This window comes from Panthera tigris, chromosome D2 (genome assembly GCF_018350195.1).
Source record: "Panthera tigris isolate Pti1 chromosome D2, P.tigris_Pti1_mat1.1, whole genome shotgun sequence".
Lineage (NCBI taxonomy): Eukaryota > Metazoa > Chordata > Mammalia > Carnivora > Felidae > Panthera > Panthera tigris.
The window spans coordinates 23,124,939-23,144,461 of NC_056670.1; the positions used below are offsets into that span (position 1 = coordinate 23,124,939).

Consider the following 19,523-nt stretch of genomic DNA (forward strand, 5'->3'; position numbering starts at 1 on the left):
ATGGTACCCATAGCAACCATAACTCTGCCCCCTTGCATGCCCAGTGTGGAGTATTTTGTATTGCAGTACATGCTGTGAAATCTATGCCTAAATGTGCTATATAGCAGAGTTACAGTTGCTGTGGGAACTGTAACTTTGAATTGCCTGCCTTTTGTGTCATTAAACTTTCAGCTGAAGTATTGCATTAAAGGAATTTTTTTTTCCTCCACTGCGTTCCCTCATTTAAAAAAATTGATTGGGTATTTTTTTTTAAAAGGATGTAAATGATGTTAGACTCAAATGGAAGGATAATGCATTCTTGTTTCCCAGATATATGCACTGATATAGCATTAGTGAATTACCACATTTACATATTTCAACCTGCAATAACGAGTCATAAAATAATCCTCTATTTATATAGCACCTTTAATCCTGAAGGGTCCCATCACACACACAGACACACAGTAACCGAGCCACATTGGATGAGAAAATTCAATAAATATTTAACAGCGCCCAACAAAATTATACAGTGCTTTAGGACAAGCAGTAAGGAAGAAAGGCACTGTCATCCAGTGGTTGGAACACAAGCCAAGGAGTGGGAAATCTCACACTTCAGTCCTACTTTTGCGATGGCATTGGCTCTCTCCTTGAGTCAATGATTTGAATCTCTCACAACGCTGGGTGTTTCATTTTCTCTGTTGACTGAGGAAGGATTTCCGGGACCAATGGCAAGGAAAGACTCCAGAAGGTCATTTGGTTGTGTCTACTACTCCCAGCCAAGGAATGTACCTACGTATTCTAGAACGGACAACTTCTACTACAAAATTCTGCTACAAAGGGCACAATAGTAAATATTTTAGGTTTTAAGGGCCATACGGTCCCTGTCACAACTACTCAACTCTGCTATTTTAGCGTGGTAAAAGCCATAGACAATACATAAATGAATGAGCATGGCTGAGTTCCAGTAAAATATATTTATGGGTGCTGAAATTTGAATTTCATATAATTTTTATATGTCACAAAATATTATTCTTCTAGTGATTTTTTTTCAACCATTTAAAAATGTAAAACACATTCTTTGCTCATGTACAAAACAGGTGGTAGGCTATAATTTGCCAATCCTTGCTCTAGAAGTTTGGGTTGCATGTCAGGCTCAAGGCTACCTTTAGACAGAGATGTGCTTCTAAATATTTAACTAGCTTCCCATCCTTAAAAAAAAAAAAGTATGTGTTTGCCTGTTTATATCTAGATCTAGATATGTACATATGTATATATCTAGATTTGGATATATACAAATATGTGGGTATATAAATCCATTATACATTTTGCTGATATACAGGAAGTGTAGCACAAATACACAAATAATAATAAAATATACAACACTTTTCACTGTCAATTCCATATAGCCAACTTATTTGCATAGAATGATTTTGTTAACTATTTGCTGAACTCTTGTATAACTATTTTGCTTACCTATGATTGCATTAACAAATGAGTATAGTTCCAACATGAATGTCAGTTGATCTTTTCATTTATATTAAGGAGTAAGACAGAAATGAAAAAACAAAGAGTATCTCAGAACTTCACTCTTTCATTAATGACATGAGCAACTTCTTTGCTGAATCACATAGTAACTTCCAAGTATTTTCTCATTGTTTTTTGCACTATTCACAATATAATTGGTATAGACTTGACACACTTCTAATTTGTGTATCAGTCAGGGTTCTCTAACGAAGCAGAACCAATAGGATGTCTGTATGTATATTGACTCACATGATTTATGGAGGCTTGGAAGTCTCAAGATCTGCAACTGGCAAGCTGGAGAACCAGGAGGGCTGATGTGAGACTCAGGAGAGCCAATGATGAAAGTTCCAGTCCAGAAGTCAGCAGGCTTGAGATTCACAGAGCCAATGTTTCAGTCGGAGTTTAAAGACTGGAAAAGAACTATGTCCCATCTCCAGAAGCCAGGCAAGAGTCTTCTCTTACTCAGACTTTTTGTTTTATTCAGGCCTTCAACTTATTGGATGAAGCCCATCCACACTGTGGGACGGGGGCAATCCACTTTACTTAGTCCACGGGTTCAAATGATAATCTCATCCAAAAAATCCTCACAGACATATCTGGAATAACATTTGAGCAGATATCTGAGCACCCCATGACCCAGAATGATATCTAAATAGAACTATCACAATCTTCAATATTAACATTTTCTCTATCATTTTCGTAAGTCTAAACAATCAACAAAACAATAAATCAAGTCCTGATTTGTAACGTTTGCTGACTTCCATGGTTTAAATACTCCCAACACAACCAATTTCAAGCTACCAACATACCAATGGCCATGGACTGAGAAGAGATGCTCACTAGCACACCATCTTACGGTTTTATGCAACCATAAAAACACAAAAGGTAAAAATAGCCTGAAGAGTATAGATAATAGTAAAATCTAGGAAAATAATTAGAAAGCAATGAGTTTTGAGTATGTACTACCTTTGTTTTTAATACAATATTTAATTATAAGTTTATATAATTTAATGTTTAATAATAGATATGTTTAATAGCCAGCTTGCAAAATTCCTGAAAACGTAACAATCAGATCTAGAGAGCCCATAATTGTTGGTTCTAGCACACCTTGAGAATGGAATTGTGTACGTCCTAAGTAAGGTTCATCTGGCCCCTACCTTCTCTGTGAAAAGACTGAGCAACTTCATTTCGGCCAAAGCTTACTGAAGAGAAAAACAGGAACAATCTCACTACTCTTCTTGGTATTATTTTTCCTCTGAAGTACTCAGATCTCTTTACACCCTTAGTGAATTACTACATTTACATATTTCAACCTGTAATAACAAGTCATAAAATTATCAGTCTGTGGCATGGCAAAATGTAGGTGGAGGCAGCCAAGGGACTTGCTGGCGCTTCCATGGGTTTGGTTGATGGCCTAGCACAGGGGGCTGCGACTACACAGATGACCAGTCTGGATAATTCTGCCACAATTATCTGAGAAATCCTGACAAAGCCAGAATTAGGGTTTGAGTCCTACAGATAATTATAGCCATGGACAGGGAGACAGAAAATCAGTGAAGAATGGTCCCCTTGACTTTCAGTGTAGTGATTTACCTACCATACCCACTCTGCTTCTAAGTAATGAGTTACTTAATGCCTGTCAAGTAATTTTAAGTCATAAATCACCAAATACAAGGCATCATTAACGTTCATTTGAAATGGCCCAGAGAAATTTTTAGTAGGCAGTATATGAGTCCCCCAGTAGAGCAAAGGCTCCATGTCTGTCCATTTTCCCGCCTTCTTTTAAAAAGAATCAGTTACGGCAAGATGTTTTAATAACCTCAAATGGCTGGGACCTCTGTTTTTAGAATGAGCTAAGATAGCTGTCCCCAGCAATACCATGTTGAGGGGCAATGTGATCAAATTCTTTATTAATATGTGGATCACAAATGAGTGTGAAAAATAAAGAGCCTGTATGTTACCACCACCCATCCCCCCAGCACTTCAACACTTGAGATGAAATGGTCTGTCATCCCAACAGAGGAACAAGGTAACAATTTAGTCAAATGTCATATGGGCACCACTGCAGTGTGTGCAACCTTAAAAAGAAGAAGAAATGAAGCTTATTTGCTTCTAAACTGAATAATGCATAAATATGGAGGCATTTGAAGGAAACGAATTGTTCAAATGAAGGAGGTTTGGGTATATTTGTGATCAGGGGAAAGGAGTGGGACTTGGCTTTCATTTATAAACAAATGTTAAAAAATAGACTCAATATTGTTACTATAACTGTAAATGTCTTGGGCAAATTTATTCCAACTTCCCTGAGAATACCTGATCAATCTCAGACCTGGAAGGAAAATCAAGATAAGATAGGAAGTCGCCATCTGTACTAAGGGCAGAGGAACTTGGGGCCTCTGTGTCCACAAAGGGCACCACATGACCCCTCCCTGGGGGATCTTCTCACAGTTCCCTGCTTCTCTCTCGGCTTTGGCCTCAAGTGCACGACAAATCTGAACCAAGCTACCGACCTTATTGCCTGACAGGAGCTGGCGACCCAGCCCAGAAGACAGGCGACGAACACGAGCCCCATATTTAAGATGTAGCTCAACCTTTGACCACTAGAGGTCTCCTGGAAAGCAATGACCCGTATAACCCGGTTTATCTTCCTTCAAACCAATAGACTTGTTGCACTAAGACTTGGCGAGCCTGCTCTGCTGGAGGCCGCCTTATTAATAACGCCACCCACCCCCACCGCTGACTACGGCGCCAGGCTTGGGAGGGGGAGGGGACTAGGCGGTGACTGACCCTCAAGCACTGCTAGTTTTTCAGTCCACGAATCAGTCTGAGGACTCCGGGGCTACCCCCTCGAACCCCACTTCCTAACCAAGCAAGACGGGAGAGAGCCCCTAACTCGAGGTCCCCAGGTGGCAGCACGGAGTCCCACGGACTTCCAATCAGCGATGGACTAGCCAGCGGACCAGTGTGCAGAATCACCTAGCATCAGGTCCACCAACAGGCCAGGATCCACCCTCCCCCGGCTTCGCCCCACTCCTTCCTCCCCGCCCCCCTTCATCTCCTCCCTTTGCCTCCCGATCGTCAAAGTGGCCGGAGTTTAGCCTGTGGAAGAAGATTAGGGAACCATTCACCGTCCCTGTTCTGATCCATGCGGTATTTTCTGCAAAAATTAGCGGCTTCTAGCTGGAAGAGGAAAGAAAAAAAGAGGGGGGAGGCGAGGGGGAGCAAGAAAGGAAACAGCCAGGTTGAATTCCCAGTCTTTATCAAGCAATTCGCTCACCAGTGAAAGCAAGCTGCAGTGGCAGATTCGAGCCACATGCGGTAGTGTGTAGCAATTAGTAGATAAAATGCTGACTAAAGTGCTAAAACATGAAGTATTATTGTAGCCAAGGTCAAAAATGCTTCAGTTGTCTTTTACAATTTGGGGGAGGGGGAGGCCCAGAGGTGCGCAGAGAGATTTGAATTTTCGAAATGGTTGCCTTGTTTCTTCAAACTGTACTTTTTTTTTTTATGATCCTGTTTATTATAGCCCAAGCTGCCTAATTATGTCACTGCTGGTTTTTGCAACTAACTTAATCCTCCTGATCCTTTATGAAACGATTCACAGACACTGAAAAAAAAATGTGGCTACTTACTCCCCCCTCCTTGAGGGGTGAGAATGATTTTTTATTTTTTACCCTTCAAATAAACCAAATAAAACAGAGGGTTGGATTTTTGGGCTAGCAAAGCAGCAGGAATATAGATGTGTAGGTACAGGTTCCTGTGTTTCAGTGTAAGAAAGAGCCCAGAAATAGTGGGTCATATAAACATACACTGCTTTCTTTCCCACTCCTCTTTTATACACATTGAGTCCCAGCTACAAGCTTTTTATAGATAAATAAAGCAGTTGCTTTCATGATTATAACTGTCCTGAATGGATTGTCTTCTTACAACATTCAATCTGTTTATGAGTATTTACTTTACATTAGCCCAAGGACCCTGCACTGCAGGAGTTTGCCTCTATTCCCCTGGGTGTCGGTGTCTCAAGTCTTACATCTGCTCTGTGATTGATGGAGCCTTGAATCCACGTTATTACTCTCTCACAAGCAGAAATCAAACAGGCTATTAACTACATTACTTCAAAGAACTGTTTCAATACAATCTCCTTATCTTAATTGAAACTTTCTTTGTATGGATATTTGCTACACAGATAATTTACAGGTGCCTATCAGCATCATGTTAAAGAGGTAAAATAGAGGATGTTTTTTGGTTTTGGTTTCTTTTTTTTCTTTTCTTTTCTTTTTTTTTTTTTTTTTTTTTTTTTTTTGTAAACACACACCACTGTGATCTGTGATTTTAAAAGCCATTTACAGGATTGGACCAGAGGCTTGATTTATTAGATTTTATTATTTTCATGGGGGTGGTAGTGGGTGGTGCTGTAAAAAGAGAGGGAAGATACCCCTGGGATCCAGTTTTGAAATTTAGCATTCATCTGATTACGAGACTGCAGATATTCAAAAATATTCAGACCTAGATCCCTGCAATTGTTAACATCTGAAAAACCTTATCGGGAGTTTACGAGAAGAGAGATTACTCAGCATGCAGCCCTAGTTCAGCTTCTACCTTGAAGAGACATAGAAACAGCGTTTCTAATTAGATGAAGTCCCTTACAGACACTTAAAGACTTACAGCACCAAAACCAGCAGAAGTTGCTTAGATGCTCTAAAGAGTTGTGTATTTTTTAAGAGAGAGATTTAATATACAATCCAGGGATACCCTCAGGCATTCTGTTAAGGTTTCCTGCATAAATGCTGCTGCATTGGTCATACAGGAAACTGACTCAGAGTCGATCTCAAACATGATCTTGTCAAAATACTGCAATTCAAGTTTTTAAATATAGGATGTCTTGAACTGGATGTATATATTCACGCTAACAGCACAGCGACTAACTGAAGCCTTAGGCATCTCTCCTGTATTTAAAAAAAAAAAGATACGTAAAATACCCTTCAGTCAAGTCCATTCATATGTAAAAAAATGAACAAAATGGGTTATTCTAATCAAACGTCTGCAGTATGCATCATAAAGTTAAAAAGAGAGAGAAAACGCTAGAGAGCTGTAATTTCTCTTTGTAACCCATGTTTATAAAATAGAAAGATCAGATGAAATTTCAAGGAAGATAATTAAAGAGTGATGTGCAAGTCATAATCTGGCTAATGCAAAGATGGGAGACTGCGAATTGTTACATTGTCCTCCTTCATGGTGCAGAGTTGTGATATTACTTTAAATTATTAAAATAGTTTTCATCTTTAAGAATACCGGCTCTCTGGCATGGGCTTTTATTACTTATTGTAATTGGAGGATCTGCCATTTTCTTTCGTTTATCTCTGTGTGTATAGAAACGAGATAGATCTTGCCTTTTATTACTTCCCCATGTTCTGAATCAAAAATGTGGTTTAGATAATGTTAAGTGCCCTAATTCTTACTGCAGCGGACGCAGACGTTATGAAAAGGCATAAAAATACACACAGAGGGTCTTTCCACCTCAAGTCACTGAATATGAGGCATTTGTGTTCTGCCGGGTGTATTAACTTCAGCCATGTGAATATAATTTTCATTAAAGTAATCCTGTTTCAACTAGATGCTGTGACTAGAGGTGAAACGTTGCGAAAGCGTTAAAAATAGCTTACTAGTAATTTCAACATCCTGTAATTTTATCACAGATCAAGTTTCAACTGTCATACTATACAGACCTTATTCCCCATATAGTACATGTTTACTTTTTTAGCATGCCAGACCCACTTTAGAAAGATTGGTGCCAATATAATAAAATCGGGGAAGGGGGGGCGGGAGGCACTGGAAGGAGTGGGAGGAGAGCGGGGAAGGGGGTGGGGAGCGTGGGGGAAGCGAGTACACCATTTTACATCAACACTGCGAAAATGCAATCTAGCCTGGCGGAGGACGGGCAGCTGGGTCGGAGCGAGCGAGGGCTTTGCAGTCTCTGCCTGTTCCTTGTTCTGTCGCTCTTAAGTTTCTCTGTGTTTGCATAATAGCCGTGCATGCAAACCTCGCAATGCTCCAGGGCTCCAGAACAATAAATATACACATTTAAAACCTTTATTGTCTTACGGTTCATGCCCCCGGTTTTCAACAGCTTAATTTCTGGTTGTATTTAACTAGTTTGCAAATGGATTTTTTCAGTTTCAAACTATTATTGAGGAAGCTCCCCTCCCTTTTTTGGCGGGGGAGGGGATGGGGGTGGGGTAGGAGTCGGTATATTATTCCTGTAGCGCTGGGTTATATAAACACATTATCATTTGAGAGCGCCCTTGGCGTCCATCAGCATTGTAAACACGTACTAGTGTATATACTTCAAAATTAAAGAATGCACACGCAGAACCGGGAGCCTGAATTCATATTCCGAGCAGACTCGCTGCTCGCATTTATTGATTTATCATGCATCGTTTATTGTTCCAGTCCCTAAATGCAGTCGCTGTCCGTTCAATATTGTTTGCAAAATCCTGAGATGTTTGTGCATTGCTCACTTGTCTTTCTGGGTTTTTTTTTTCCGCTGAGTATTTTTTTTTTTTTTTGCGAAGCGAACAAATGCATTAATATTTATATGTTTATATAATCGATAACCCACTTTTCCCTTCCATGTAAATAGGCATCAAAAGATAATTTAACAGATTAGTTCTCGAAAACATGGCAGTGAGGAAGCGTAATTTAACTATCAAACAAATCTACATGTCTAATAACAGCAAATCTGCTAAGGAGCATTAGAAAGAGGAGCAGCGCCCCGGAATCTCTGCAGGAAATGTTCTTTATATTAGACATATACAAGCAGGTCCTGTCAGATGCAAAGCGGAGCTCGCGAGCTCTCGTCTCCTCCAAAAATCTCACTAGACGACACCCCTAGACAAGGGAGATTGGGAAGAGGGAGATCTCATCTTCACACAGTTTTAGGGTGGATTTTATTTTTACAAACCTTCCTATATGTTTTTTGCCTTGATCCATCCGCTTCCCGCCGAGATCGGACAGAACCTTACTTCCGATTATGAATTTGATCATCCCACATTTGGAAGGAAACCTACACAGTTTTGACAGGAGCTGAAAATTGAGTCGTCAGAGAAATATTAGGACATATTTTCAATCATTTTGGTGCCGAAGGGGAGGCAAGAGCTCAGTTTTATATTGAGACATTACGCCAGCTTAAGGCAGAGAATGTTTTTCCCTGCCAGGACCTGATGCAATCCATTCAAGCCAACAAGTTTGGAGAGAATGTTGAGTTCAATCAATTCAGAACGTCGAGATGGAGCCCAACTCACTCCAGGTATTTCGCTCTCCTCCGCTCCTCCGATCCCGGCACCCCCCGGCACCCCCCAGCCCCCCAACTCACCCACACCTCTGCACCCACCCACACCCCCCACAAACTTTTCACCAAACTTTTACCCTCTGCATCCCCCCAAATCATTTTTATTGTTTAAAAAAATCCCTGCACTGATCATACATACATAATGTAATTTTACCGCCTCAGATGGAGAAGTAGGGAGAGGTGGCGGTGGGGGTGCCCGGAGTTTTTTATTTTATTTATTTTTTTTATTTTTAAGGGAGGCAGAAAATTTGTGGGCTCTATTATTTTTCCACCCAGCTTTATATCTGTTGGCTCTTCTGTATTAAGAGTGTGGATGTCTGTGTGTAAATGTGTCTGGGAATAGATGTTTGTGCTCTGATGGCTACGTTATTTATTTGGTGCTTTTTTTCCCCTGCAGTGGGTCGGCTCACCGTGTGGCTTGCACGGACCTTACATTTTCTACAAGGCTTTTCAATTCCACCTTGAAGGCAAACCAAGAATTTTGTCCCTTGGCGACTTTTTCTTTGTAAGATGTACGCCAAAGGATCCGATTTGCATAGCGGAGCTCCAGCTGTTGTGGGAAGAGAGGACCAGCCGGCAACTTTTATCCAGCTCTAAACTTTATTTCCTCCCAGAAGACACTCCCCAGGGCAGAAATAGCGACCATGGCGAGGTGGTAAACTTATATCTCCCTCTCTTCTTTCTTTATTATCCCCCCCCTCCCCTAGTAATGCTTATTACAGGGCAAGCTTGAAAATACTGTATTCACTTCTGCAGGCGAGCAGGATCGACTCCTTTTTTAAAGGGGTAGCGCCACTAGCTGGGGCTCGAGTATTTTGCCATTGTCAGAGTTTGGCTGTCAGCTTTACAAAGAGGATCCAACTGCTGATTTTAGTCAAGATCAAATAACTTGTTCGAGAAGGGTTTTGTTCAAGGATGTGTGTGTGTGTGTGTGTGTGTGTGTGTGTGTGTGTGTGTGATCGTTCTCTCTCTTGCTACTGCCGCTTGAACATCACATGCTTTTTTATATTTTTTGCCTTTTGAAAATTTTACCTTCGCGTCTGGCTCGGTCGGGGCTGGGTGGATTTCTTTCGGTGGGTTTAGATATTGTTCACTTTTTTTTTTTTAAAGTAAGTATTTGATATGTTTAAGAGGGCGGAAATTACGAAATGGAGGCAGAGTGAGATCAAAAGCTATTGAGTTGGCAAAGACGTGTTGAATAAAGTGATAAATGACAGGTACTGGAATAATACATTCAAATAACTTGCAGATCTGCCCGGGCGGATTTCAAAGCGGTCGTGTAACCGGCACAAACACGTTAAGCATTAACAACTATCTCTCGCCCCCACCCCCCTCCCCCTCGGACAAGCCATTTGATGTTCTAGTTTTCAATTACTCCACGCAAAGTGGACGTCTTCCAGCGCGATCTTCTGGGATGTGTGGGACCGGGACGGGGGAGGGAAGGGCAGAGGGGTGTGTGCTCGCCCACTGGCCCCGCGGGTCCCGCGGCCTCCGTGCCCAGACGGCGCTCCCGGGAAGGGTGGGGAGGGACCGAGCTTCGCCGGCACGTTTCTGGGCGGCCGCGGGGGCGCTAGCCGCGCTCCCGGGAGGACGCCCGAGGTGAGCTGCTGTCACCGGGCGCCGGGGCGGCCGCCTCCCTTCGGCTCTGTCATTTCATGTGTGACCGCAGTTCTGCGGGCTCCCCTCGTCAGCTGACCGACCTCAGCGCCGCGATACCCACCGGGGGAACTATTTTGGGGAGGCAGTGCCCTCGGTGCGGTGGGGAGGGAGGGCGCGCGGCCGCCTGGCAAGGCTTTGTGTTTCCCAAGCGAGAGCAGGGTGCTCAAACTGAGACTTTTGAGGGCAGCTAGCTCTGTGCCAGGCCCTCGAGCTTTCGAGGTAGGTGTAGGATCTTTTTGTTAAATGAATGGTTCCGCGTTTAACTCATCCCGGAGCGTAGAACTGCCTGCCAGTCCTTCCAGAATCCCTTGGTCTGATGGAGTTGATTTTACTTTTGGCATCGCCAGTTCACTCCCTCTCCCAGGCTCGAATTGCCCATCAGTGGTCTATGCCGGTTAATTACTGAGTTCGTCAAAACCTTCGCCCTCGGATCTGCCTCTTCGGAAATAAGCCCCGCCCCCCTCCCCGAATGCCGCCTCCCCCCCCCCCCCCCCCCCCCCCCCCACTCCGCCTTCCACCGCCAGCTTTGGGTTTTAAACGTTCTTACTTCCCGACGTCTGCCTGCAATTTTACAAAGGTGTTGTTTGGAAATACTGTGAAAAATCCTGCAACCTACCAACAGGTTGAGCTCTTCCCCCTCCCGAGGTCTAGCTCGGCCCCCTCCCCCGACCCAACTTTCCTGCGCAGCTGTCTTCCTCCCCTCCCCCTCCTGATTTCTTATTATTTGCTTTTCAAATTTATTACTTCAACATGGCCTGTGATCTGGAAAAGGGAAGGATTAAATATCCAGAAAAGAGCTGGTGCCTAATAGACTTCTGACTAAACCCAGAAGGAAATTATTCAGTGTTTTATGAGATATTTTGTGGTCACACACTCTCTCTCTCTTTTTTTAATTGAAATTGAAATACTTTTAAAGACCCCAAGTTGACCCCACTTGGTCCAGTTTTAATTTCTGTTGGTGTAATTAAATGGTGAATTCTGATTTAAGAATAAAAACAATAACAGCCCAAGTTTGCATCTGTTAGAACTGCTGGTAATGGATAGATATACAGTACTTTTAAACACACGATTTTTAAAAAATTGTTCATTAAGGGGAAATGAAAGTGAGCCGTTGTAATGATCTGTACATTTCGTCACTGCTATATGAGCCATACCTAAGAAAATTAATCTTGCCATTTAAAAGTAAACTCTAGGGGGTTTGGGGAGGGAGATGGCTCTATTTATAATCCTCAGCTGCATATACATCGTCTAATATTATGCATGATTTGTTTTTTAATGCTAACACGGCTGGTAATTAGCTGTATGATTATACTTGTATATTTCATTAGGACTTTGGCTGATGTCATTGTGAATTATTCAGCCATATTAAAACAATTTTCAATTGAGATAATGACACGCCTCAAAATTATGCAAATGCAGGCTGCATTGTGCAAAATAATTATGACAAATGTAAAGCAGGTAGAAAGTTTCCCAATGCAGATCGGTTTTCCACCCTGGTGATGTCATTTCCCCCCTGGCCTAAGTTAGTCATTCATTAGCTGAATAGCAGCAGCCGTCTCCTCTGGAGGAGAGCCTACAGAAACCAGCATTTACTGCAGGCACCTAGAGGGGGCAACAGGGTCTTCTCATTAAGAAATTTGCTTTGTTTTCACTTACTCCATTAACTTGTTTATATACAGTGAGATGATTTTTGTTATTGATTTTAAATAGTGTTGAATGATGCATTTGCCATTTGTAAAGTGTGACCGAACGAGAAAGGTTTCTTGGTGATGTGCACGGTTACTTGGAGAAAATGTTCAGCACATTTAATCAGCCAGTACAGTTTATTTTAAGTAACCAAATGGAGGTTAATAATTTCTTGATTGCGCTGACATCAGCATCCATTTCAAAAGGACAGCCAGGACTCAGTATGCTTTTTTGGTTTAAGAGAACCATTCTGTCTATTTATGATTTCTTGAAATGTAAAGACGTCAGTTCTAAAAGCAGGAAAATTATCATTGTGCGAGATTAGAAATAGCGTCCCTGTGTGGTTTGCTGTGATCTGCAGAGGGCCTTTTTGGGGAATATTTTATTGATCCTTGCAATAACTGGAAGAGGCTGGATAAGGCAGGACTTTGTATGCCATTTTACAGATGGAGACAGAGGCTTAGGGAGATTATGTGGTTTGTCAAAGGTCACCAGAGTAGGACCTAGGTCTTCCTAAATTTTAGGGTTGGTTTATCTTCCCACTGAATCCCACCCCGCTTAATGCATCATATTATATTCTAGAAGTATGTACTACTGTGGGCAGGTGCTTGTTCATTTTAGAATCATGACTAGTCAATCAGTTTTGCCAAAGGTCCCTAGATTTTAGGTAGAAGAACCATTCTTATTTTATAAAGTTCAGCTAATTCTAGCTAGTGGTAGCTAACAAGAATAGTTGCATTTTAGTACCATGATTCATCACCATTGACAATTTATTGTTAGTTGTACTGATTATGATAATGACTTGCATACTTACATGCACTGCTGCCTTCCCATACTTCCAGAGCTGGCCTCTGGTGTTGAGGAAGAGCAGTCCAGAGTCATGTCTTTTTTTTTTTTTTTTAATGTTTATTTATTTTTGAGAGAAAGAGCATGAGTGGGGGAGGAGCAGAGAGAGAGGGAGACAAAGAATCCGAAGCAGGCTCCAGGCTCTCAGCCGCCAGCACAGAGCCCAACAAGGGGCTCGAACCCACAAACCGTGAGATCGTGACCTGAGCCGAAGTCGGATGCTTAACCGACTGAGCCACCCGGGCACCCCAGAGTTGTGTCTTGATTCTGCAGCTTATTATTTGTTTGACCTTGAACCGTCATAAACACTCTGAGCCTTAGTTTCTTTAGCAGTGAAATGGGAACAATAATAAGGCTGACTGTCTATGGCTTGTTGTGAATATGTATGGACAAAAGTACTTCATTAACTGTGTAGTCCTTACATAAATAGAAAAGAGTAATGATTATGGTGGACTTTATGCTAGATATTCTTAATTTATAAATGATAAGCAGAATAACTTTTATGTCTGTGTGGAGGTTCCCAGGCCTAATCATGATACTGTCTTAAATTACCATGAAAGTGAATAGCAGGGCCATATACAAGGAGTTAAGTGTCTTTAGTAATTACCCACAATTGCCATTCAGCCAGTATCTCTTCAGAGGAGGAAAATGGCAAAGTAGGCGGGTAATTGGTTCTGTTACTGGGTAACTTCTGATTACATTCATTTTCAAAGTGCCAAGCGCTTAATCTATTGGCAATATACCCCCTTAAAATAGGTGGATGTGCAAGCTTGTATTCCAGCCTGACCATGGGCTAGATTCTACAAGAAGCTTTACTGGTCACCTGCAACTGTGAGTGTGGATGAGTAAGCCAATTCTGTCAGGAAGTCAGGATCTAGCACATCTGGGCATTACAGAGGCTAGCATGTAGTCAGGATTTCTAAAAGTGCTTACCTCATTAAAACTTGTCAAAATTTCATATTCCAAAATGCCTGTTGAAATTAACTCAATTAGAATCTCTGGAATTGGGGTCAAGGATCCTGCATTTTGAACAGTCTTGCTAAATTTAGCTGTGTGATCTTGGGCAAGTTTTAAACTCTCTGTTCCTCAATTTTGTCATCTATAAAATGGAAACATAGTGCCTATTTCTGAGGATTATTTTAGAGATTAAATGAGTTAATACATATAAAGTGTTTACAGTTGGCACATGGAATCTTCAGTAATGGGTGACTCATTATTATTATCATTAACATTCGTATTACTGTTCTCCTTGAAGTTTGAGACGACTACCATAGACCTTCCTAAAGAAAGGTTTTCTCTCTGAGAAGACGGCACGTAGGTTAGTTTACTAGTACAGATAGCCAATACAGGTCTCCCCAAATCAGGTTGGCTTTCATCCATGTGATGGGTTTAGCTATGTCACCAAGATAAAAAGCTCCTTGAAGATTTACATGTTAGTATTGAGGTATGCTGTCTGTCATCTGGATCAGCAGGATTTGTTTCAAAGATTGCCTGATTGTATCATATCTCAGGTTGGTCAGACACATTCTGAAGTCCAGGAGGGGCTGGATGGCTACTCAGTCTCAGGTCTGTACCCATGAGCTGGCTTTTAAAAATTTCTGACACCTCTTCAGTGACCTCACTGGCCTTGGACAATTTCTTTAACTTTTCCGAGCTTTAGTTTCTCCATCTGTAAAATGGACTTAATGATCTCTACTTTGCCAAGAGAATTAGAAATAATAATGAGAAAGGCCTGCTAACTAACATAGTACTTAATACACAAGAGCTCAGCAAAGGATAGATGCAGTTATATTAGTTATTATTATTTTTAGAAATGATTGTAAACTATGAGAAGGAGTAACTTAACTGGCTGGCCCTTTAGAACTAGGGTGAGAACTAATGAATTATATGGAAAGAATTTATTGGACTGTGACAAGTATCAGCGAACTAAGGCTGGAGGGCCAAGTCTGAACCACTGTCTGTTTTTGTAAATAAAGTTTTATTGGAACATAGTCAAACTCATTTGTTTACGCATTGTTTATAGCTGCTCTCAGGTTCCAGTGGCAGAGTCGAGTAATTGTGACAGTGACCATATGGCCCGCACAGTGGAAATTATTTACTATTTGGCCCTTTACAAAAATGTCTGCTGACCCCTGGCCTGTGGAGTTGATCTGAAATAGGGAATGTGATTGTGTACTTTTTTCTCCTTCTTACTTGGGTTGGAGCAAGATCCAGTAAATATTAAGAAATAATTTAACATTAATATGTCAAAAATATTTACATAAACAAATCTCTGTTTTAGCATTGAGTCTAATGATGTTAAAAGTTGAGAATCAGTAGAATGTATACTGAGTTATATTTCGTATGGTTAAGATCCTAACTCCAGCAAATGTTGGTATCATCGGTCTTGAGTTAATCAAAAACTACTTGTTGAATGCTGACCATGTACTTAGAGCTCTGCTAGGTGCAGAGATGGTTGCAAACAGTTCGTGGTGTGACCCTGTTTCTCAAGAAGCTTATCAATCTTGGTAGAGAGATGAGATCAACACGTTTTTAAAAAGGTAAAAACAGCAAAAGACGTTCTATAACCCGGAGAATTGTGTTGACAGTAAATGCAACATGTGGTCAAGGGAAGGCTCGCTATCTGCATGATTTTGGAACAAGAATTTATTCAGTTCCTCAGATGCTGATTGAAAGTTTACTATGTGCTGAACAACGGGATACAGAGATGAAGCAGAATGGCCTCAGCCCTGAAAGAGCTCATAGTTTACCCTCTTGGACAGACATGGGTCACAGAAAAGCTGTGAGACTCTTTCTGTGCTTCTTAGTTAAAGTGGAGATTAACTAAAGTCAGTATTTAGAGCCTTTCATGATCTTTCTGGAAACTAGAAAGTATTGTCTTTATCTTCAAAGTCTCATTCACTCAGTGCTTATTTATAGAGCACCTACTTTGTGCCAGAGCCTGTTCTAGGCCCTTGGGGATACAGCCGTGAACAAGATAGGCGAGAATCCCTGCCCTCAGGGTTCTTACGGGGCCTTGGTAGGTTTGAGCCTCCCCTGTACTTTGCACGTGTATGTTCTGTGATGCTTATCTGTGTTCTTTCCCTTTGCCTCTCACTCCCGCCCCCCTCCCCACCCCAGGGTGGTTCTCAGGAACTGAGGGTTGGGCCTTACTCACCTCTGGGTCCCCACACCTTATTCAGCGCTATTCACTAAGTATTTATTGAATAACTGAATGATATAAGTCATTTAAAATGTCCTTTCCCACCACCTGCTTTCTTTAAGCTTGGCCCAGCGTCTTCTGGCAGAGGACCCACTGTCGGCCATTCACATGTAGGCCAGCTGCAGCACCCCATCTCACACTTTTTATTTCTCTTCTAAAATCCACGGTTGTCTTGCACCGAGGATGTGAAACAGCGTACAGGATTTTCTTGAGGCGTACTCACCAAAGAAATCGGTGCCTATTTGGGACTGGATGATGAGGCTAAGAGCCAGCATCTCTATCCATTTGAATACTTTTCCAACCTTCGGCCCTCAGCCCATAAAAAGTCAGGGCTGTGGGGCGGCACTCTGAGCAAAGAGTGGACTTGAGGGGAACAGTCCCTCCTCACCTGAGTGTGGTTGCAGCTACTTCCAGCCAGCATGTTTTTCAGACTGATGGTCTTAACTAGGCCAGTGTTTGATGGTGAGTCAAAATTGTAAGCAATTAAAACCTCCCTTGACATTTAGAGTGTCAGGCACATACTAAGGAAATGTTATTTTTATGAAGTACACGAGTCCATACATGTAAATACTTGGTTATTAATTATGAATCAAGCATACCATTGTTCGTAGCGGCATCTAGTGATACATGATGCAAGCCCATTTATCAAAGTCTGGTTTTAACCGATATCCAGAATATAATTGCTCAAATCAAATGTATTTGCGTGTCATTTATTATAGCCAGGGTAGTTGGATGTTTGCCATCTTCCACTCAGAATAATATTGTAGCCTGTGATTACCCTTTGGTTTGGCTTTTAAAGAAATTTCAAACAAATTTATCGGTTGTTGGATGAAGGATTCATTGGCTTCTCAGAGAGGTGGTTGTGGGTTTCCTGCATTTCTCGAAAAATTTGCTCCCATGCCCTTGCACAGGCACGGATGGCTTTTTCCAGCCACACCGTGATCTTTGCCGGCCCGCTGGAGATTAGAACCCGGACCTTGGCCTTCAGAAGCGCGGATCACATCCTGGCCTGTGAGCATCCGTATCCACAACACATTTCAAGCATGCAGATGATGATTATTACTGAAAGGGTGCTTTAGAATCATGCTAATGGCATCAATCTGTAGCACACATGCCTAAATTAATTCTGCTTTTAAAATCAGATGCACTGTTAGCAGCGTCAAAGATGGATATTTGACATTTATCACACAGACGAGGACGTGTGGTTTAATTACATGAATTTTCTATAGAATCTCTGTGGCTGTATAAATAGGTGCACGGTAGTGTATGTCCTTACCCACGTGACCATCAAGTTCACAGCCCTGTCTCCATTCTTGGCCCACGGGGTGAGGAAAATGGAGGAGAGGCCATGTGTTACTAGTCAAGCTAGTGGCCCCACGGACATCTTTCCCCCCACCTTACCTTTCCTTTTTCGTGACTCGGAGCACACCCAGGCTGTGGAACACCCCCCCTCCTCCCCAGCATTGAGTTCCAAGCCTGATCAGTGGCACTAAACATTAAACTCTTGTCTTTGAGAATAATAGGCTTTGCTTTCTACACCCTCAAGCATGTTGAGCTACTGTGCAGGCTGGAAAATAAAAATGTTCTAATTGTGTCTTTTAAATAAGCATAGGAGTGAATTAATTAGACCATATTTTGTCTTTAGTTGCTTAGTTACACAATAGTATTCCTGAGCACGAGAAGATAAATTGGTTCTTTTTGTGCTGCCTGTCCCTTAATCATAATTACTGTATTGCTTAGGAGAGTAAAGCATACATAGATTTTGAATTTTTTATTAATAGTCAAAAATATGCATATGATATATAAAGTATATGCTGTTCAACCTGTTTTATATGCTTTTATGTGGGAAGAAGTTTTATTGTGGTGGTAACATTTGCATTAGTTGCTCAAAGATGTAGTTCTGGGAAATACATAATTGAAATGTTTTTGAATTGCTTTTTCTGGCCTTTTCAATCTTATTCAAAATAATAGTGCCTCCAGTCTTGGAGCAGTCATTCTCATTTGATTTAACATCTTTCTTTGCACTGCATGTGTGGTGCCCAGCTTTAACCCTGCAGAGCCTACACGAGGCTGTGATTCATAGGCTTCAGATGTTGCGCCTTACGTTTTGGGGCTCACGCTGTCAGGGGTCGGAGGCAGCGGGGCTGTGGAGCACCCGCATCCTGCCGCCATGAAATGCCCCTTGCTCTTGGCACACCTCCACGTTCCTTGCAGCAGGCCCCAGGGTTAGAGATCGTAGGTGTGTGTTGTAGCTTGGGCTGGGCAACGCTCTGTGCTTGCCTTCTGGGGTCTTGGAAAATGGGATGTTGCTACTGGAACTTGGGTGTCTGGCCCCCTACCCCCACCCGCCACCAGGGAGGCAGCAGGAGTTGGACAGCTTGATATAGTTATTGAACAATGGGAGAGTCTGGCTTAAGACCCAAGATGCATGCTGGGTAAATGTATGTGAAAATTGACCCCATTGTTCTGCTGTATTTGAAAAGCAAGTAAATTATTTACAGATATTTGCTAATTAAAGCCCATGTTGTTTTACCAGCACAAAAGAACACAGTATAACTGGAGACAAAGAACTAAGTGCAAATAATTTGAATTTGCTAATTCTGTGTATTCTTCTTAAGGGAGGAATATGTTTTAAAAATATGTACATGTACATATACATATTCATTGAAGTGTGTATGTACATACGGATATGGATGTGTGGTTTTTGTTTTGTTTTTACCCCCACATGGGAAGTCTTCCATGCTACAGAGATAACAGGCCAAGTTATCACCAGTTCCTTGTCCCTGGGCCTGCCCCAAGCCCCCTGTGGAACATGGAGTTGGAAATCATTTTGACAGAATGCTGTTTTCCCTTTAGTCCAAGCTTTGCTCACCATCATCTGGTTCGAGCTCAGCTTAGAGTACCACTGGACAAAAACAAACTATCCAGATAGTATGCCAGCGAATAAAAGTGTTCTTCCTCATTGCCTTCTTCTCTGACTTTCCCCAACAACAGACCCAGGTGACTTTCCCCAATAACAGACTCAGGTTTAGATGTTTTTCCTCCATGACCACCCAGCTTTGGGGACATTCTGGTTGGAAATTTGCATTGTAGAATGAAGACCTCTGACATGGGGTGAAGGGTTCAGAGGTGGAGAAGGTTGCTAAGAACATTCTCAGATTCTCAAGAGTCCTTCTGGCTGGAACGTTGGCAGATCCATAGGTGCGGCTGGTCTCTCTGGATCTGCCATCTGCACAGACATGTTTGGTTTTAGGCGTGACTGGCTGGACGTCCCTTGTC

General features: G+C 41.9%; 1 protein-coding gene across 9 annotated transcripts in view; it reads left to right on the forward strand.

Annotated features, from left to right (window-relative positions):
- Nucleotides 1-8,409: 8,409 nt before the first annotated feature.
- Nucleotides 8,410-19,523, forward strand: part of ARID5B (AT-rich interaction domain 5B) — a 217,195-nt gene continuing 206,081 nt past the window's right edge. For 7 of the 9 annotated variants that reach the window (XR_006209362.1, XR_006209364.1, XR_006209363.1 and 4 more), the window contains exons 1-2: nt 8,410-8,809; nt 9,249-9,503. Coding sequence is in view for 3 of the 9 variants with exons in the window: in XM_042961048.1 (XP_042816982.1) it covers nt 8,789-8,809; nt 9,249-9,503 (276 nt within the window). In the remaining 6 variants the exon portion in view is untranslated. The remainder of the gene's footprint in view (nt 8,810-9,248; nt 9,504-19,523) is intronic. The other 2 variants (XM_007095787.3, XM_042961047.1) reach the window with 2 other exon arrangements.